The sequence below is a fragment of the Sinohyriopsis cumingii genome, chromosome 12, assembly GCF_028554795.1.
Source record: "Sinohyriopsis cumingii isolate HCF-2022 chromosome 12, ASM2855479v2, whole genome shotgun sequence".
NCBI lineage: Eukaryota > Metazoa > Mollusca > Bivalvia > Unionida > Unionidae > Sinohyriopsis > Sinohyriopsis cumingii.
In genome coordinates, this window is record NC_142972.1 from 7,888,179 (window position 1) to 7,911,252 (window position 23,074).

General features: G+C 36.9%; 1 protein-coding gene across 8 annotated transcripts in view; it reads left to right on the forward strand.

Moving 5' to 3' along the window:
- The window catches only part of LOC149785970 (CUGBP Elav-like family member 2), a 259,746-nt gene that overhangs the window by 130,378 nt on the left and 106,294 nt on the right, over positions 1-23,074 (forward strand). For all 8 annotated transcript variants that reach the window (XM_089976221.1, XM_089976224.1, XM_089976222.1 and 5 more), the window contains exon 4: positions 12,403-12,451. In XM_089976221.1, coding sequence (XP_089832347.1) covers positions 12,403-12,451 — 49 coding nt within the window. The remainder of the gene's footprint in view (positions 1-12,402; positions 12,452-23,074) is intronic.

Genomic DNA, 23,074 nt, shown 5'->3' on the forward strand with positions numbered 1-23,074 from the left:
ATGTGAGAATAATGCTGATCTGATATTCCATATGACCATCATGGCAGCCATTTGGAAAATTCTGTTTATAGATAATCATCCAGAATTGATCATCATATCAACATTGGGTTTTTGCCAAAGGACTTGTGATGATGTAGTATCACTAATTTTCTTGGTACACCAATTTTTGTGGATTTTGTTTTTGCCCTGAACCACCAGTTTAAGGCCTTGACAAAAAATTAGCCACATATGTTAAAGACCATGTCTGTCTTAGAGAACAACAAAGCTATTTGACAAATCGCCATTTCTGTAACATTAACACTATTATATTTCTCACATTTGTTTTTTTTACCCTTTTAAAAAGAGTTTAAATGTAATATATTTTTTCAATGCACATAATCCAGTTTCTGTATTTTCCATCCACTGCCTTAATTTGACTTGCGAGATTAAGAAGGGATAGAGAAATGAGAAAAAGCATAAGGTATTAAAGCACTGTCGTTAATGAAAATAAAAGATATAATAAGAAATGATGCTATAAATCAAAATTAGACTTAATAAATTTGATTCTTAATTCAGGTGAAACTTTTATTGATACAGTTTAATCATAATACAAGGAACATTAATTGTAGCACATTTATTAAATGAATCATCGTGTAAATACTGTAATTATCACAAAATATTGAAGATGACACTTCACTGATTTTAAGAGTACTGAATCAGCATGTGTCTATTTAGTGGGCTGGTTCACATCAGAGTTTTGGGCTAAATAATCCTTAAATTGTAGAATTAAACATGTCCAGCATTCTCAAGGCAACAGATAATTAGGTCTGATCTTTCACACATTTGTTTTGAGCTGCAGTTATCCATTCTGCATCAGTTGACTTCATTGAGAGGGTTTTAAGTAAAGTCTGGTAGTTGAAGTTGGCTTTTACATGCGGCAAACTGAAATGAACGAGTGAGTCCATTGTTTTCAGTTTGTTTAGCATCTTTAAAACTTTGTTCTGAACACATCAGATGACACTGCATGCTAATTGCATTGAGCAAGGGGCCAGCTGATCACGTGTTTGGTTCACATATGGAATAATGACATTATTCAAACTGACTGTAATCTAAACTAAGTCTTTTACGACTCATAAGCCACAATGTTAATGCCATGGTCATCAGAAAGTCATTGATGGTTCAGCTTTATGGTCAGAGATTTAATAAAAGATGATGTACATGTTCTTTAAACTGATTAGTAGTTTAGTGTTGTTGGTTGCATCAGCTTCCTTTGATTTTGACTATTAGTTAATTGTCTTGACAGGTGTTTGTTTTGTGCTCATATAGGTGGCAGTACTGTTTAAATTACTGAAGTGATCATACTTTGTTGTCATCATGTCTTTTTTTGTTTATTTTTTGTTTGGGGTTAATCCATTCAATTAAATACCTTTAATTATGCAGACATTGACAAGCAAAACCATAAATTTAAGTACTGACAAAAATGCCATGATTGTCGAGACCCACAAAAATAAATGATGCTACAATAGTCAATCTTAAATGACAAGGAACTGGCAGACATCCGACATGATCGATGGTTATATTGACAAGGCATTTCACTAAAAGTTCTTAATATGGTGTCTATTTTCTCGTATGAAAAGGATGCTGATTTTACATCTATGCTTGCCACATAATTTGAATATATGCTTGCTCAGAAATATCCACGATGATTTCAGTGCTTAGCAGTTTAAAAATGAGGAATGGTTAGATCTTGAATTCCAGAAAATTCTTTTTGAACAGTAAACAGTATCAGTCATTGCAAAGGACTCTTGTTCATAGTTCATCATTCTGTACTTCAGCTCACTCGAGCAATACTTGATATTTTCTTTAATTGAGCAAACTTGGTAATTTGCCATTCAATCATCCCTTAATTATTGGATATTTGTAATTCACTGTTAATCCTTGACTGCCAGCTTTTTGTGGATTTCATATCTGCTAGAAATCAATTGCCAGAATCCACAATCCTCTGTGTTCTTTTTGTGTTAGCAATAGAATCCCTTTCCTGAACACTTGCATATAAAAAAAGTTTTAAGTACCAATGAAAATGCAGTTTTCTGCAAAACCACAAAGTTTTGTATCAATAAAAATAATTCACTGTAGCGCATTGTAAGGCCTAATTAACTCTTCCCTATCAGGGGAGAAATTAGGGGAACTACCTAATTAAACAGTATGTGGTGTACTTGTTACACTTAACTTGATGATGTAATCAGAGTCTGAAATAGTTTTACACCTTAGTCAACTCCTACAATCTAAAGTAATGTGATTATACATTCAAAAGGAAAGTGTATGTAATAAAGAACATGTGTTATTACTGTTTTCATGATGTTGAATATAAACCTCCATTTCTTTATATCACTGTTATTGGTTGCCAATGCAAAGGAAACTTCCTACACCTAGAATCCTTTCTTACACTACCTCTGTTCCTCACTCGGGGGCCCTGGGTCTATGGCACTTGCTTTTAAGGGTCGATCACACATTTCACTTCAGTCTGCTTGAGTTTGAGTCTCTATTTGATCATTTGGGGTATGTGAGAAAGCTTGCCAGGAGCTTCTTGTGGGTCAGTGATTCTTCCCAGGCTCTTCCTCCACCAGATATACTGGCTGCATTTTATAGTCCATCTTATGCTGAAAAATGGCATTAAACAACATGAAACCAAAACCAAATTATTCCTCTTTGAGTCATAAGGACAGAGAGACTTTGCCAACTAAGAATGTTGCAGTGTCTGTTCATTTGTCATCAATCCATTGATCATCTGGTGTTTGGTGTTTAGAATGAAGTTTTTGTTTATAGGGAAATATCCCATGGTTTAATCTTTGGATATGATCATTTTCAGACAAAGACCATCATAAACTTTGTGTACACTGTAGTTTCCTATCCAGGTGGCAATTGTAAATGACATTACATTGTAGTTTCCTATCTAGGTGGCAATTGTCAATGGCAACACATTGTAGTTTCTTATCTAGGTGGCAGTTGTAAATGGCAACACATTGTAGTTTCCTATCCAGGTGGCAATTGTAAACGGCATCACATTGTATTTTCCTATCCAGGTGGCAATTGTAAATGGCATCACATTGTATTTTCCTATCCAGGTGGCAATTGTAAATGGCATCACATTGTAGTTTCCTATCCAGGTGGCAATTGTAAATGACATCACATTGTATTTTCCTATCCAGGTGGCAATTGTAAATGACATCACATTGTTGTATCCTTTCGTTCAGAACATATCAGTATTATTCAAGTCACTATGGAACTGAACATGAAGTATGTTGCATATAGTCTGTAGATAATAACTACATATTCTGCAAGTTACCAGTTAATCTTAATTTTCATTGCAATTAATATTTATAGCTTTAACTTTAATTGTATTTAAGAAATAAAAAAATGAACTTAAAATGAACTCTGTGACATGCATTTCAATCCACAATTTCAAGAATATTGAATATAGATGGTACTAAACGCATGTACAGCTTGAAATAGGCATCTTGTGCATGTTATATAGATGGTACTAAACGCATGTACAGCTTGAAACGGGCGTCTTGTACATGTTATATAGATGGTACTAAACGCATGTACAGCTTGAAACAGGTGTCTTGTACATGTTATATAGATGGTACTAAACGCATGTACAGCTTGAAACGGGCGTCTTGTACATGTCATATAGATGGTAGTAAACGCATGTACAGCTTGAAAGAGGTGTCTTGTACATGTTTTATAGATGGTAGTAAACGCATGTACAGCTTGAAACAGGTGTCTTGTACATGTTATATAGATGGTACTAAATGCATGTACAGCTTGAAACGGGCGTCTTGTACATGTCATATAGATGGTAGTAAACACATGTACAGCTTGAAAGAGGTGTCTTGTACATGTTATATAGATGGTAGTAAACGCATGTACAGCTTGAAATAGGCATCTTGTGCATGTTATATAGATGGTACTAAACGCATGTACAGCTTGAAACGGGCGTCTTGTACATGTTATATAGATGGTACTAAACGCATGTACAGCTTGAAACAGGTGTCTTGTACATGTTATATAGATGGTACTAAACGCATGTACAGCTTGAAACGGGCGTCTTGTACATGTCATATAGATGGTAGTAAACGCATGTACAGCTTGAAAGAGGTGTCTTGTACATGTTTTATAGATGGTAGTAAACGCATGTACAGCTTGAAACAGGTGTCTTGTACATGTTATATAGATGGTACTAAATGCATGTACAGCTTGAAACGGGCGTCTTGTACATGTCATATAGATGGTAGTAAACACATGTACAGCTTGAAAGAGGTGTCTTGTACATGTTATATAGATGGTAGTAAACGCATGTACAGCTTGAAACAGGTGTCTTGTACATGTTATATAGATGGTAGTAAACGCATGTACAGCTTGAAACGGGCATCTTGTACATGTTATATAGATGGTAGTAAACGCATGTACAGCTTGAAACAGGTGTCTTGTACATGTTATATAGATGGTACTAAACGCAAGTACAGCTTGAAACATGTGTCTTGTACATGTTATATAGATGGTAGTAAATGCAAGTACAGCTTGAAACAGGTGTCTTGTACATGTTATATAGATGGTAGTAAACGCATGTACAGCTTGAAATAGGCATCTTTTACATGTTATATAGATGGTACTAAACGCAAGTACATCTTGAAACAGGTGTCTTGTACATGTTATATAGATGGTAGTAAATGCAAGTACAGCTTGAAACAGGCATCTTGTACATGTTATATAGATGGTAGTAAATGCATGTACAGCTTGAAAGAGGTGTCTTGTACATGTTATATAGATGGTAGTAAATGCAAGTACATCTTGAAACAGGTGTCTTGTACATGTTATATAGATGGTAGTAAATGCAAGTACAGCTTAAAACAGGCGTCTTGTACATGTTATATAGATGGTAGTAAATGCATGTACAGCTTGAAACAGGTGTCTTGTACATGTTATATAGATGGTAGTAAATGCAAGTACAGCTTGAAACAGGCGTCTTGTACATGTTATATAGATGGTAGTAAATGCATGTACAGCTTGAAACAGGTGTCTTGTACAAGTTATATAGATGGTAGTAGATGCAAGTACAGCTTGAAACAGGCGTCTTGTACATGTTATATAGATGGTAGTAAATGCAAGTACAGCTTGAAACAGGCGTCTTGTACATGGTAATTTTCATGGACGTGCAGCTGTAATTCAATAATTATTTGTAAAAGTTTTACTCCAATTATGTGCTATATGGTAGGCAAATCTCACTCCGATTATGTGCTATATGGTAGGCAAATCTCACTCCGATTATGTGCTATATGGTAGGCAAATCTCACTCCGATTATGTGCTATTTGGTAGGCAAATCTTACTCCGATTATGTGCTGTATGGTAGGCAAATCTCACTTTTAAATTAGTATGAACCATTACAGCAATATACAGATCAAATCTTTTGGCAAGCAACTATTTCCTTGTCTATCCGTTTGTACATGGAAAAGAATATTTCATATTTATTCCACAACAAAGACGACAATCCAGCAAGACTTCAAACCGACTCCCATGCAGATGAATGGCTTCATCAAAATAATATTTAAATTTGGAGACAGGCTCAACGTGTAGGCCATGTCCAGTTTGTGTTAAATTTGGAGACAGGCTCAATGTGTAGGCCATGTCCAGTTTGTGTTAAATTTGGAGACAGGCTCAATGTGTAGGCCATGTCCAGTTTTTGTTAAATTTGGAGACAGGCTCAACGTGTAGGCCATGTCTAGTTTGTGTTAAATTTGGAGACAGGCTTAATGTGTTGGCCATATCCAGTTTGTGTTAAATTTGGAGACAGGCTCAACGTGTAGGCCATGTCCAGTTTTTGTTAAATTTGGAGACAGGCTCAATGTGTAGGCCATGTCCAGTTTGTGTTAAATTTGGAGACAGGCTCAATGTGTAGGCCATGTCCAGTTTTTGTTAAATTTGGAGACAGGCTCAACGTGTAGGCCATGTCCAGTTTGTGTTAAATTTGGAGACAGGCTCAATGTGTAGGCCATGTCCAGTTTGTGTTAAATTTGGAGACGGGCTCAATGTGTAGGCCATGTCCAGTTTGTGTTAAATTTGGAGACAGGCTCAACGTGTAGGCCATGTCCAGTTTGTGTTAAATTTGGAGACAGGCTCAACGTGTAGGTCATGTCCAGTTTGTGTTAAATTTGGAGACAGGCTCAATGTGTAGGCCATGTCCAGTTTGTGTTAAATTTGGAGACAGGCTCAATGTGTAGGCCATGTCCAGTTTGTGTTAAATTTGGAGACAGGCTCATTGTGTAGGCCATATCCAGTTTTTGTTAAATAAAATGAGCACTTTTCATCAGATGATTAAAGAATCTTTCCTTTTGTATTCATTCCAAATAAATTCTATGAAACGTCTCAAATAATTTTAATTTTTGCTTGCCAAGGCAAATAATAGAAATTTAGTTCCTCATTTTATAAACTCATTATGAAATGAGTATTCGTGTAAGATTCTTTATTAGTATAATCTCAGACACAAGATGTAGGTGAAAACCTAATTACTGCTCTGTAAGATGGCTTTAATATATTTTGCAGACTGTAAGTAAAGATAATGATTACACATTTGTGTATTGTATCACATTGCTGCATGCATATCCATCTTAATTTACTTTGTGATAGCAATCACAGCAAGTATGCTTTTGCATCTGCCAGGTGATAGGCTAAAGCAGTAGTTTAATTGTTTTTTCAGAATGGGTGAAAAAAGATTTATTTTTGTGAGAATGGCATTATTGGGTTGAATAAGGTTGTGTTTTTATTTCACAGTAAAAAGTTTTTTTTGTGGGGGGGGGGTCTTGTAATTGCCTTTTTACCGGCTGAATATCATAAAATGATTGCTTTTGACAGCTGCAAGTTTTCTAGGAAAATTTGAAGTTGTAGAGGCTGCTCCCATGTCATGTTATCAGCATTATCATTCCATCATATCACCACTTTCACCAACAGAACCATTAGGGTATGTGTGTGTGCCTGTGTAGTCTTCATAAAAATATATAGGGTCTACTTTCCTTTTTCCACCCCGTGTTGAGTATTTGGACTGTCAACCCCAAAATATCTGGAATGGTATCAGAAAGGTCAGAGAAATTTGGAGTAGGTTTGAGCATGAAGTGTTAAATATGCTGTAAAACACCAGATGTATACTGTTTGTGATTTGGCAGTGCTAGTAATACCTGTAAAACACCAGATGTATACTGTTTGTGATTTGGCAGTGCTAGTAATACCTGTAAAACACCAGATGTATGCTGTTTGTGATTTGGCAGCGCTGGTAATACCTGTAAAACACCAGATGTATACTGTTTGTGATTTGGCAGCGCTAGTAATACCTGTAAAACACCAGATGTATGCTGTTTGTGATTTGGCAGCGCTAGTAATACCTGTAAAACACCAGATGTATGCTGTTTGTGATTTGGCAGTGCTAGTAATACCTGTAAAACACCAGATGTATACTGTTTGTTTTTTGGCAGTGCTAGTAATACCTGTAAAACACCAGATGTATACTGCTTGTGATTTGGCAGCGCTAGTAATACCTGTAAAACACCAGATGTATATACCAGTACTGTTTGTGATTTGGCAGCACTAGTAGTACCTGTAAAACACCAGATGTATATACTGTTTGTGATTTGGCAGCGCTAGTAATACCTGTAAAACACCAGATGTATACTGTTTGTGATTTGGCAGTGCTAGTAATACCTGTAAAACACCAGATGTATACTGTTTGTGATTTGGCATTGCTAGTAATACCTGTAAAACACCAGATGTATGCTGTTTGTGATTTGGCAGCGCTAGTAATACCTGTAAAACACCAGATGTATACTGTTTGTGATTTGGCATTGCTAGTAATACCTGTAAAACACCAGATGTATGCTGTTTGTGATTTGGCAGCGCTAGTAATACCTGTAAAACACCAGACGTATACTGTTTGTGATTTGGCAGCACTAGTAATACCTGTAAAACACCAGATGTATGCTGTTTGTGATTTGGCAGCACTAGTAATACCTGTAAAACACCAGACGTATACTGTTTGTGATTTGGCAGTGCTAGTAATACCTGTAAAACACCAGATGTATACTGTTTGTGATTTGGCATTGCTAGTAATACCTGTTAAGTATTTGTGTACGCTATGTAATGTGTTTATGAATTTACAACTTCAACATCAGTCATGGCAGACTAGACTAAACTAGTAGATCAGAGTCAATGTTTTTCTGCTTTTTGTCTTGAGTGAACAACACAGATCTGCCAGCACATTGCAGGCCTAGAGCAACTCTATACTCTAGCAGTGGGAACAACTCTATACTCAAGCAGTGGGAACAACTCTATACTCTAGTAGTGGGAACAACTCTATACTCTAGTAGTGGGAACAACTCTATACTCCAGCAGTGGGTTACTATCTTTACACAAAGAGAAGAACTGTGAATTGGAGCTTATATTCAGTGATTTGTGCATTACTTGGTCCACCCAGTGAAGAGATCCAGATAAGATTCTTCTGGATGAGGAGTTTAAAAAGAGAATATCAATCAGATTATCCTTCATGTGAGTTGCATCATTTCCCACTCAAATACTACTTTCTGGGCTAGCATCATTTCCCACTCAAATACTACTTTCTGGGCTAGCATCATTTCCCACTCAAATACTACTATCTGGGCTAGCATCATTTCCCACTCAAATACTATTATCTGGGCTAGCATCATTTCCCACTCAAATACTACTATCTGGGCTAGCATCATTTCCCACTCAAATACTACTATCTGGGCTAGCATCATTTCCCACTCAAATACTATTATCTGGGCTAGCATCATTTCCCACTAAAATACTACTATCTGGGCTAGCATCATTTCCCACTCATACTACTGTCTGGGCTAGCATCATTTCCCACTCGAATACTATTATCTGGGCTTGCATCATTCCCCACTCAAATACTATTATCTGGGCTAGCATCATTTCCCACTCAAATACTATTATCTGGGCTTGCATCATTCCCCACTCAAATACTATTATCTGGGCTCGCATCAATTCCCACTCAAATACTACTATCTGGGCTTGCTTAAAAGTTGGAGCATACCAGATCTGCAGTCACATGATGAGCCAGCTAACAGATTGGGATTGAATAATCACTATATTTATTAAATGACCAGCTAGTGAATCATTTCATCACAATTCTGGGTCTGTGCAGTTTGTACTTGGGTGTGTTTGGAATACAAGGATACATTAAATAATGAGTAACCTGCAGTTTTTAGCCCTACATGTTGGACTAGAAAGAGCTTTATGGGATGGCCTGTTGTCCATCACTGGTTCGTTCATTGGCACAAGTTTGTTATTGCTACTACTCCTAAACTGTTTGGAAGATTGGCATGAAATTTTGCATGTCTGCATGCACACACACACACACCTCAACCTTATGTGTTGACTTGAAAAAAATCTTGTTATAGCTACTCCTGCATTGATGGTCATATGAACATGGAGGTTTTAACTAAAGGCTTCCTACGATGTCTAAACATGGTGCAAGTCTGATGTCTAGCTTGAAATCATATTATTGCTACATCTACTAAATGAAAAGTTGTATGGACATGGCTTATTTTGTTCATGTGGAGACTGTATTTTGGTGCTTAATTGGTCTTAAAATGGTGCTGATCCAACATCCTACATGGTCAACCAAATGATCATAATGAGAAACATGTTATTGCCACTCTTACTGAATGGATGGTCATACTAACATGTTTTCACCAGACGACTTAGTGTATAATTTTAAGTAAATTTAATTTACAACAGAAATATCCAAAGACCGAGTTCAGTTATAAGCATCGAATATTACCCTGTGTATGCTTGTGAACAAAGTTAGAACCTTTCAGTATTTTGCCATTTCAAAAATGTCTACCTTCCTTTAGCTTATGCCACACCATCTATGATTGTTGTGTTTGTTAGGAAAGGAGTGTGTCCGGCCTGGTAGATGTCATGAGGTCAGTCTCATTAGAGGTATAGTATTGTGTTTGTTAGGAAAAGTGTGTGTGTGTGTGTGTGTGTCAGGCCTGGTAGATGTCATGAGGTCAGTCTCTGTAGAGGTATAGTATTGTGTTCGTTAGGAAAGGTGTGTGTGTGTGTGTGTGTGTGTGTGTCAGGCCTGGTAGATGTCTTGAGGTCAATCTCTGTAGAGGTATAGCATGTTGTATGTGTTAGGAAAGCTGTGTGTGTGTGTGTGTGTCAGGCCTGATAGATGTCTCGAGGTCAGTCTTTTTAGAGGTATATCATTGTATTGGTGATGGGATGCTTGAAAATGACAGTTACAGTTTGTATTCAAATGAAGAATTAAATTACATTTAATATTTTAAACATCAGCTTAAAAGTAATTAAGAAAATAGAGCATGAAAGTGGATGATGCTGCAGTTATCTTAAACTTTGCAATATAGGAAATCTATTTACAAGTTTGTTCTGATCTCCCATTCAGTTATTTTATCTGTTTTTTTTTCATTTTATGCTATTGAAAACAAGGTTTAAAAATATACTTTGCCATGCAAGAATGATGGACCTCCTTCACTTTCCCCGGTTCAACAACCAGCTTTATTTACTTTGGCTTCTTACAGTTTCACAGACCCAATCATATTTCCATTCTACTTAAAAAGGTTCACATTAGCAAAATAGCCTTCACTAAAATATTTTCATCCATCCCTCTGGATTTGAATATGATTTCAGAATGTTTCAAGTAATTTTCTGATAAATTGGAGGGATGGTGGGCAAATCCTTTAGTGTTGTAATGCATGCATATCTTGTAATAATTAATCGTAATCTTTGGAGTGAGCATACCAAGTGTAATGACAGTTATTAAGCTTCCAAGGAAAGTGTGGCTATATCCCACGTGACAATTTGTCAGTTAAATTTGTCAATATACATTTAATACAAACAAATTGTAGACTGCTCCGGTGGCCTAGTATTTAGAGTGTCTGCCTCAGATGCAGGAGGTCATGGGTTTGAACCCTAGTGGAGTCATACCAAAAACTTCTAAAAGTGGTACTAATAGGACTTATAAACCTGGTGTCATGATAATGTGACTGGTCGGGACATGATGCTACAAGTCTATGGCATGATGCCCCAGTGTTAGATTTCACTATAAACTGCCACACTGCAGACATTGTAGCGATATGACTGAATTATTATAAATCCAAATCACGCTCACACACATACACACACACAAAATGAGATTTCTGGAGGTTTTTGTTGTTTTCGTCTGAAATTCAAGTAGGAAACACATTTTGAAAGCTGTTTCTGAATACATCTTAAAACATCAACTTCAGGTGATCTTCCAATAACATACTGCCTAGTTGTGTTAGAAACATCGTTTTTCATTGGCTGTTTGGCTCGAGCATGAGCAGAAGGATAAAAGTTGGATTTTTTTATTATTATTTTTTAAATTATTAGTTTTGCTTTTGCTTAACAAACCCATTATTTTCACATCAAGACCACTCTTTATTTCAAATGCCCATCTTATCCTACTTTTTTGCAAAGGTTCATTCTGTCTGTTTGCAGTTCATACCTGTCTGCCTTAGATCTGAAACCAAAAAGTCTAAAATCCAGAAACAAAATCAGATTTCGACCACGCGGGAATTTTGGTTAGAAAAAAAATTGTGTCCAAAATTTAGGTTTTTCCCTCTGTAGTGCAACTAGAAATTACAGATTATTTGGTATCATTGTAGAGCTACATCTGTCTACCTTTCTATAATTCCACCCACTTTTGTGTATCTTACATGACCTTGACACTACAGAGCTCGGCAGTAGGCTAGTACCTCCTGCCACGTTAACTCGTCACCAAGGGTAATGTGTTAACAAGGATTTTTGAATTTTTTACAAATCGTCAAGGAATCGCTAAATTTGTAATTTATGTGCATTGTCGATGCACAAGTGATTAAATACGCAAGGAATATTAAAATTTGGTGCTGTCATCAAAATGCATCCATTAACACATTAACCCCTGGAGGTTTTTGTCGTTTTCGTCTGAAATTTGAGTAGGGAACACATTTTGAAAGCTATTTCTGAATACATCCTAAAACACCAACTTCCAGGTGATCTTCCAATAACATACTGCCTGGTTGTGATAGAAACATCGCTTTTCATTGGCTATTTGGCTCGCGCATGAGCAGAAGGGTAAAAAGCACTGCATCAAAACTAAGTTCAACAAACTGGGCATATATTTTGGAACAAACATTTCATACATACAGTTGTTGTTGCAAACAGGACCAGTCTTTATCTTAAATACAAAATGCTCTCAGTTAGAACAAGAAAACACACAAGAAACTTTTGATAACGAAAACTAGGACATCAAGATCAGTTAGTGGAAAACCATGAAACTTGATTGTATATTTTCTTTATTTCAGATGCACCATCCAATACAGATGAAACCCGCAGACAGTGAAAAGAGGAATGGTTAGTATCAGTTTTACACACACATCAGAATTTAGGAGTAAAACCTGCCCAGAATTTCATGTTGTTTAAATTTTCCAATAAAGACCACAAACTGGTCATTAAAAACAAGCAGCCTGAATTGGGAGATTTTGTTTTTGGAGGACAAGTTTACTCCGGTCTTGGCATTATTCTTTTAGGTTACATGCACAGTACTTGTAGAAGCTTCCTGGCTTACTTTGGTTTGCTGTTTTAGAAGATGGGGACCCAAGTTATTTAGTGCCTATTTAAATGCGAGATGGGAAGCCAAGTTATTTAGTGCCTATTTAAATATGAGATGGGGACCCAAGTTATTTAGTGCCTATATGAATACGAGATGGGAACCCAAGTTATTTAGTGCCTATATAGATACGAGATGGGGACCCAAGTTATTTAGTGCCTATATAAATACAAGATGGGAACCCAAGTTATTTAGTGCCTATATAAATAAGAGATGGTACCCAAGTTTTTTAGTGCCTATATAAATACGAGATGGGAACCCAAGTTATTTAGTGCCTATATAAATGCATTGCCCAAGGATATGCAACAGTAGCTGACCCAGAATGATCTGATTACGGAATTTTAGACTGCACCCTTAGGGTGCAAGTCCAGCCCACTAACCACTGAACCACCACAGCTGGTATCTCTTTTGTTGTCTCAAGACATGCAGGAGAAGGTTAGCCTATTTTGCAAACCGCGAGGGGGTTCTTATGGAATATGCTTGCCTTGACCAGTACATTACTTGCCCAAACCTTTCTGGTGGCCAAAAAGAAAGGAAAGAGATGTTGGAAATTTTCTGATACATTATTTACTTAAAAATTGTCAGATGTAATGAAAAAGCAGAGTTAAAAGTAGAATACAGAAAGCTCTGACCTAATTTGATAGGTCATCACCCTCGCTTCACAGCAACTGACCCTAAATTAACATGCGAGTGGTGCATATAACAAACATTCTCGTATCTCTCTGCATATGCTACCACATGAATCCTTAGACATCCAACTCAGTCAGTTCCACTCAATAAGATACATGCTATTGATTACTATTGCTTAAGACTCACTAACTTCTAGCTCATGGCAATTCCTAACCTTCAAGATTCTTTTAGCATTAAAAATTCAGATAAATATGCAGTTATCGTTAACTCACTATAATCAATATTTATCCAAACAGACAAATGAAATTAATTCTATAACCCTATGAAACCCTACACATCTGAAAATTTGGATTGAATGCAATCAGTCAATTCTATCAATGAACTAGATGCTATAAAATTAAAGAAATAAATTGCATAAACAACTCTAGCACGTCAACAGATTTCCATGAAATCGAATATATGATGCATATTATGGATCCAAGGCATATCAAACACATTTGCATAAGACAGAATAAACAAAATACAAAATTGCATGAAAATTTAGAATTGCATACCTTAATGCTGTTCTTTTCAAGAAAATGTGCATCCTAGCACTAAAGGCCTGTCTTTGCCTACAAGACAGCCACCTGGTCCCCTTACTTGTCCTAACGAGAAAGAACTACTCTTTAGTTTTCCCCAGAGTCAAACGAGTCTCACTCCTCTTGCAGGAATCTCAGACTGAGGAAATTCGCCCAAAGTCATTGCTTTAAATTCAACATTTCTTCCAGGGTATATGCCTTTAGTTAAACTGACCAATCGTAGTCAGTCATTCCTTATTGTTTTCCAAGATAATTATTACTTCCATCAGATTTTGACAGCTTAGCGAATCGGAGAAATACGACACATACCAACTTCCTTTTATTAAATGACTATTTGACATGACGTTCCTATTAAGCGGATATGGTCGGCATCCTAATGTTTACTTTCCCAGGATGGCTTTGTGATGCCCAGGTCAATTCCAAATTAGCCACATATGTTGGCCTATCCTCCTCCCAGTAAATTTAAACTGATTTGGGAAAAGGTCGAAGTGACCCGTCACATAAAACCTTGCTGGCTTGACTGTACTAAAATTTGAATGCACAATGTATTCAGTTTTAAGATTCAATACTTGTTCAAAATTTGACACATTATAATTATTATCTTTTAGCATAAATTCCTGAACAGAACAGTTGGTATTCCTCGTCCAAATTAAGGACTTGTTTACCTCTTTCCATTGTGGCAGAAAATCTGTTAAACACAAGTCCCTTTCACATTGTAAGTTTACTGCCTTGTTCTTTTTTGCAAACCACTGTCACCCATTTATTGCAATGATGAAGTGCCAAAAAATTCCTTTTATCTCTTTCTTGTGTGCTACATGCATGTAAAGAGTCATACATCAGTCCTACCTGTGTTGGTTCCATGCATGTAAACAGTCATGCATCAGGCCTACCTGTGTTGGTTCTGTGCATGTAAACAGTTGTACATCAGTCCTACCCTGTGAAGGTTCCATGAATGTAAACAATCATACATCAGGCCTACCCTGTGTTGGTTCCATGCATGTGAACAGTTCGTACATCATTCCAACCCCATGTTGTACCATTAGGTTACTTCGGGATTGACAGAGAATATCTGAGCCATTTCAGATCTTTGGCTAGTTTGGGTTTGATCTTATTTGAAAAATCTGGTTTACATAGCTTAATAACAGAAATATCTTACCCATTGTTATTGCGTAGCTTTTTTTTAAAAAATTGTACCACAAAAACCTTGTTAATTTGAGTTGAATATATCCTTCCACAAGGGAATTGTCAGTAATACATGGTCCACTCGTGCACCTCGCATGTCCATTCGCAAAACGGTATTGAACATCATTGATATGTTGCCAGAACATTACATCCTGATTGAAAGAAAAATTTGACTGAAAAAAGAAAAGTGAAATTACAAAAAGTATATCAATTTATTTCATCTGAGAAATTTTGGAGAAAATCCACACATTGCATAAGGCATAGACTTGAGTTGTCACCAATGTGAAATTTAAAAAGAAAGAAACTTGAGCCTGCACCAGTATGTGTTATATCTCATCATCTTGAGATGATTAATCTATTAATTAGCTTGTCTTGTCATGTCGAAGGACCATTAAGTCTTCAGCAGTTTTCACAAAAAAGCCAGCTAAAAGCCTGCTGAGTAAAGAGGGTAATTACAGATGCTTTTTGTTTTCCTTTCAGTTCACAATGTTTTTGGTGTCCTTGTTGTTGGATAAAATGCTTTGCAGTTTTTTATGTCAGTATAAAGGTCTATATGCAGAGAAGTTTGTATTTCTCTTGGATTCCCCAGTACAGAATGTCAAAAAGACTTTTTAATGTTTTAATGTTTAAAATTTTTGGATGTTTCTGTAAAACAGTGTCTTACTTTGTCCTCATCCATTTATTGTTTTTGTTTTGTTGCCAATGTTTTAAAAAAAATGGGATTGAGAGACCTTTACTTTTAGCGGTTTTGTGTGTTATCTAAGTATGGATTAACATGGGAGTGGCATATCTTTAAGTGGCTTTGTGAGTTTTCAATACATGGTTGAACATGGGAGTGGTGTATTTCTTTTGCAAACTAGATTACTTGAAAATGATTTGGAGCTTTAAAAGTAATTAGGTGTTTAAAGAAAGATAGGTTTGGCTTGAAATCTTTTGGAAGTCGTGTACATCCTTGTGCTCTTTTGTATGCACAACAAGGCGGCGTTTAAAACAACTCTATTCTTGACTCATTTACCAGAGAGTTCTCACCTGAAATGTGGGTACAGAAGAACAATTTCTAGCTTCTCCCAAGTGAATCTTGTGCAAGATTTTCATTTTGTTAGTTGGTTTTGATATCAACAGGAAGTTATTTTGGATTAGGTATTTCATTATCATACAAGTGTACAGGATAAAATCTGACTTTTCAGTTGTTCTTTTAGTCCATATTTTAGCCTCCTGGACCTACTTTAATAGAAATGTTGAACTTGTTGAAATTATTAAAAACATGACTGGGTGCTGCATTGACCAGGTTGAGTTAGCTCTGTGATCGGAACCTGGCATTTCTTAATTCTGGACTCCTAAATTTAAGATATTTTGCCTGTAACTTTGTCAGATGCATATAGAATCAAAATTACTTTGTATTATTTTACAGCTGATGTAGTCCTTGCTCTTTCAGCTAAGTCCGTACGTATGGGTCTGTGATGAACAATAGTGATGTTCTCAGCTGAGTCCGTACATATGGGTCTGTGATGAACAATAGTGATGTTCTCAGCTGAGTCCGTACATATGGGTCTGTGATGAACAACAGTGATGTTCTCAACTGAGTCCATACATATGGGTCTGTGATGAACAATAGTGATGTTCTCAACTGAGTCCGTACATATGGGTCAGTGATGAACAATAGTGATGTTCTTAACTTATGGAGGACTCATGTTACTAATTCAGGTCCCATAGTAAACCTATGCAAACACCATGATATTCAAAGTTCAATAACTTCAAAGTTTCAAGTGCTCATGATCAAACCTGTATTTATCAGTATAGATGAAACCTGGATGTCAGCTTCTGTGTAGAGGAAAGGATATGAGCCGCGAGATTTTCCGGACCTGCATGTATTTGAAACATGTGCTTTCAATTCCGCACCAAAGAGTCAGGTGCTAATTTTAGTAATGAGTGTTCCAAACTCAAGACTGTTAAAGGACTGAAATTCCATCAGTAATACAATGTCTCTAATTTTTTTAACTTACAACTAGGATAAGCTCTCAAAAGATTCTTTTTCCTACACCATAACTTACATTATTCACCAATCCTGGTCAGCCTAACCCATATATACTCTATTTTATGTTAACCCATTTCCAGGCTGGTTCCCATTTTTCCATACCATTAGCACCGTATGTCCTGGAATATGGCTACAAAACCCATGCTACATAAATGTCATTGCAAATCTTGAACATGTTGATCTTTGGGAAAGTAACTGTGTCAAATTAAACATCACTTTGTTTCAGCCCTTGGCCTTATTAGAAAAGAAAAAAATGCTGCAGTTTCTGCACTAGCACAAGAGAAGATAAATTACTGCTGTAGTGAAAGTGTTACTTAATCCCATAAACACGTGAAAAACCATTTCAATTATTCCATTTTCATTAGCTTCCAAATGTCAGTCACTAATATTAGAGGTAAAATACATGTCTTTGTCAGCACTTTAGTCCCAGAGGCATGCAGGCATCACTGTGCCATTTCATTCAATGCATAAAACTCCATGGCAGAGGCATGCTGGCATCACAGTGCCATTTCATCCAGTACATAAAAGTCCATAGCAGAGACATGCTGGCATCACTGTGCCATTTCATTCAATACATAAAACTCCATAGCAGAGGCATGCTGGCATCACTGCCATTTCATTCAATACATAAAACTCCATAGCAGAGGCATGCTGGCATCACTGTGCCATTTCATCCAATACATAAAACTGGATAGCAGAGGCATGCTGGCATCACTGTGCCATTTCATTCAGTACATAAAACTCCATAGCAGAGGCATGCTGGCATCACTGTGCCATTTCATTCAATACATAAAACTCCATAGCAGAGGCATGCTGGCATCACTGTGCCATTTCATCCAGTACATAAAACTCCATAGCAGAGGCATGCTGGCATCACTGTGCCATTTCATCCAGTACATAAAACTCCATAGCAGAGGCATGCTGGCATCACTGTGCCATTTCATCCAATACATAAAACTCCATAGCAGAGGCATGCTGGCATCACTGTGCCATTTCATCCAATACATAAAACTCCATAGCAGAGGCATGCTGGCATCACTGTGCCATTTCATCCAGTACATAAAACTCCATAGCAGAGGCATGCTGGCATCACTGTGCCATTTCATCCAATACATAAAACTCCATAGCAGAGGCATGCTGGCATCACTGTGCCATTTCATCCAATACATAAAACTCCATAGCAGAGGCATGCTGGCATCACTGTGCCATTTCATTCAATACATAAAACTCCATAGCAGAGGCATGCTGGCATCACTGCCATTTCATCCAATACATAAAACTCCTTCTCAGAGGCATGCAGTCATCACTGTGCCATTGCATCCAATACATAAAACTCCATGGCAGAGGCATGCTGGCATCACTGTGCCATTGCATCCAATACATAAAACTCCATAGCAGAGGCATGCTGGCATCACTGTGCCAATTTCATCCAATACATAAAACTCCATGGCAGAGGCATGCTGGCATCACTGCCATTTCATCCAATACATAAAACTCCATGGCAGAGGCATGCTGGCATCACTGTGCCATTTCATCCAATACATAAAACTCCATAGCAGAGGCATGCTGGCATCACTGTGCCAATTTCATCCAATACATAAAACTCCATGGCAGAGGCCTGCTGGCATCACTGCCATTTCATCCAATACATAAAACTCCATAGCAGAGGCATGCTGGCATCACTGCCATTTCATCCATTACATAAAACTCCATAGCAGAGGCATGCTGGCATCACTGTGCCATTTCATCCAATACATAAAACTCCATAGCAGAGGCATGCTGGCATCACTGTGCCATTTCATTCAATACATAAAACTCCATAACAGAGGCATGCTGGCATCACTGCCATTTCATCCAATACATAAAACTCCTTCTCAGAGGCATGCAGTCATCACTGTGCCATTGCATCCAATACATAAAACTCCATGGCAGAGGCATGCTGGCATCACTGCCATTTCATCCAATACATAAAACTCCATGGCAGAGGCATGCTGGCATCACTGTGCCATTTCATCCAACACATAAAACTCCATGGCACAGGCATGCTGGCATCACTGTGCCATTGCATCCAATACATAAAACTCCAAAGCAGAGGCATGCTGGCATCACTGTGCCATTTCATCCAATACATAAAACTCCTTCTCAGAGGCATGCTGGCATCACTGTGCCATTTCATCCAACACATAAAACTCCATGGCAGAGGCATGCTGGCATCACTGTGCCAATTTCATCCAGTACATAAAACTCCATGGCAGAGGCATGCTGGCATCACAGTGCCATTTCATCCAGTACATAAAAGTCCATAGCAGAGGTATGCTGGCATCACTGTGCCATTTCATTCAATACATAAAACTCCATAGCAGAGGCATGCTGGCATCACTGTGCCATTTCATCCAATACATAAAACTCCATGGCAGAGGCATGCTGGCATCACTGGGCCATTTCATCCAATACATAAAACTCCTTCTCAGAGGCATGCTGGCATCACTGTGCCAATTTCATCCAATACATAAAACTCCATGGCAGAGGCATGCTGGCATCACTGCCATTTCATCCAATACATAAAACTCCTTCTCAGAGGCATGCAGGCATCACTGTGCCATTTCATCCAATACATAAAACCCCATGGCAGAGGCATGCTGGCATCACTGCCATTTCATCCAATACATAAAACTCCATGGCAGAGGCATGCTTGCATCACTGCCGTTTCATCCAATACAAAAACTCCATGGCAGTGGCATGCTGGCATCACTGTGCCATTTCATCTAATACATAAAACTCCATGGCAGAGGCATGCTGGCATCACTGTGCCATTTCATCCAATACATAAAACTCCATGGCAGAGGCATGCTGGCATCACTGTGCCATTTTATCCAATACATAAAACTCTGTGGCAGGATTTCTTAAACAAAAGTTCAGTCTTGGCTTAAAAGTGAGACTACTAATTACACAGCATGTTTTGGTGTTTTTTTTTAAAGAATTGGGTAAGCTGTAGGTATGTATTAATGATGAATACAAGTTTATCTGCTTTTCTTTCTCAAAGTTGTGTTTCTTTAATATTAATCCAGCAGTGCTGGATGAGTTTTTAATATGACCTTAATTTGACCAGTCCAAAGATTTTGGTCTAGTCTTGTACTCAGGGTTCCCTTGCTATGAGGAAGTTGGGAAAAGGTCAGGAGAAATTATAATTTTTTCCCTGACCATGAAAAGTCATTGAATTTCACAAATATTGAGGAAAGTCAGGAAAAAACGGGGAATTTTCAACCACCACTTGGTGCCTGAAAGAAACACGTAATTGAATCGTAACTAAACTGATCGTGAGTTAAATTTATCGAGTTCTAACCAGAATATTCGGAGGGTGCAGTATGGATCATTTGGGTGCTTGCAATAAACATATATGCTGAGTCAATCCAAACATTCTGTGAATTAGATTCGTCTAGTAGACTTTTATTTTGAAAGTCAGCTCAATATCCTTATCTTTCTTTACATGGAAGGTATGAAGACCAGTCTAGCATCACAACAGGTCATCATGGTGGTAGCAAAGCATTGCCACTTACCGGATGGCCTAGTAAACTTTAAATGTTAGATCGAGTGATACATGCTTATGAAAATTACTTATTTTCTCAGAAATTGTGAGTATTAAAATGGTTGTATCTTTAATCTGCTAAAAGACAAGATTAAACATGTGACCAGGTACTTGTGATTTGCATTGCTAGTCGCATGAGTACACAAATCTAACAACCCACATTTACAAATGTTGTAGAGAAAAAGAAAAGAAGTTAAATATGAAAACTGATTGTAGTAAAAATACAAAAAACCCTGAAAGAACACAACATTTTCCATATTTATATATTCCGAGAACAACTTTTGGAGTTTTGTTGTATCACGTGACTACCACGTTGATATGTGCTCTCTGCTTGATAAATCAAACTGGCCAGATCACTGGTTTTTACAAAAAGTATCTGACTTTCATTTAATATAAATTATAATTCAATTTCTGTACAACAACATTAAAAAGGCGTTTGTTGCTGATGTCACATGACTTTGACTTCCTATGTCATCGTTTGAGATTTGTGAAGTCATGTGACTAGTAATGCAAATGGCCTGTACCAGGTCCAGTTTTTTCTATGCCATATTTTCATCTAGTCTGTCAGCGGATTAAAGACATAATGATTATTATACTTGCCAATTCTGAGAAAGTAAATAATTTTCCTATCGATTTTATGCAGGTATAAGTGATATAACATGAGTTTAAATTTTCTAGGCCCACTGGTATGTCGCTACCACACGGTGGCAGCCAATTCCAAATTTTCAATATGCATTTTCATTGACCCCACACCCAACCTAAATGTCCAAATATGAAAAATGGGGTGTGTATATTCAGAGAAAACCTGAATTAGAAAATAGACTGCTATTCGATTTAAGCCAGATTTGTTGTCCTAATTGTTTAATCACAGAGCTGAAATGAGAAATGTCGTCCCTTGTATTATATATTAAAAAGTTATATGAGCCCCAGTATCAGTACAGGTTAGGGTACTGGTTTAACAAATTACAAGAAGACAAGTTGATTTTACAGAAAATTCAGTTCTTGTGTATACAACAGTATATAATTTTGAACGTCATTTGTCAAAATTTAAATTATCCCTTTTGAAAATGTTTTTTAAACTATGGATTTTTAACCAAATCATCTTAAGTAGATTAGGTTGTTGGAAAAATCTTGTTTGGGATTTTATTGGCACTTAAATTTGGGGTTAAACTCTTCATTACAAGACAAGATTCTAATTATTTGTGTTTATTGTTTTCTTATACTGTAATAGGAAATGTTTACTTTCTGCAGGATGCATATATATATATATATATATATAGTCTTACATGTAAGACGTATCACATGTTATTTATGTTTTAGTGCTACATCTTAATACCCAAATAACGGCCTTGTATAGCATGTTCCGCTGTAGGTTCACATTGGAACAAGTAGTCAACATTTCAGGAATATCTCACACACTTGGCAGCCCGTATGGACACTCTTCCACAAATTGATATGTAATTAATATACTTACCATGCTGTTTTTATCCTGGTGGAATCAAAATCTGACACTCGCAAATGGATGCATTTTCATGTCCCATTGACATGCATTTGAATTTGTTGAAATGCAACAGTAGTCGAGGTATGCTGAAGTATGTTCAAGTAGGTTCATGTGCAGGATATATTTCTTAAACAAAACAAAATGTTGCTTACAGTTCAAATAGGCATAATATATTTTATTCATTTCGTTAACAAATAATATTTAAACTTAGCCTGATTTCAGCATTCCTGGCTTTTATTAGTTTCCAGCCAAATGAAATGTAGGCCATCAAATCTTGAAAACAGGTCCATTTCTTTTGTGCGAATTTGAATTTATTAGAGAAAAGATATGAGTAAAACATTATGACTTTACTTTTTACTTTGTAGAAAAGCGTCGTCATTTGCCAGTTATGTGAGATATTCCTGAAAATTTGACTTTCGTTAGATGTTAGTTGGCATCAAAACACTACACAGCGCTGTTAGTTAGGCAGTAAGACCCTGATGCCTAAAACATAAATATCAGTGTCGAGGTCTTACATGTGGGACTAATATATATATTGCTATAGAATTCTTTAGAATTAAAGGTTTGAAAGGAAACAACTAATTTATGTTCATTATGTTGCTCTCATTTAGCAACATAATGCATGTCAGCAAAATAAAATTGTTATTCTGTACATTGAAATGACTTTACACGCCAATTTATAGGAATGTGATCAAACTTGTTTCATGTGATACATTTTTTGGTTTTGTACATGATCATTTTTTCTGAGTTGGATGTTTTGGAGAGCCTTGAAAGAGAAACCTCTTTAGATTTAGAAAATGCATGTTTTATAATCATAACTGTTCTTTAATTCCATTCAGTAATGGTCATATGTGA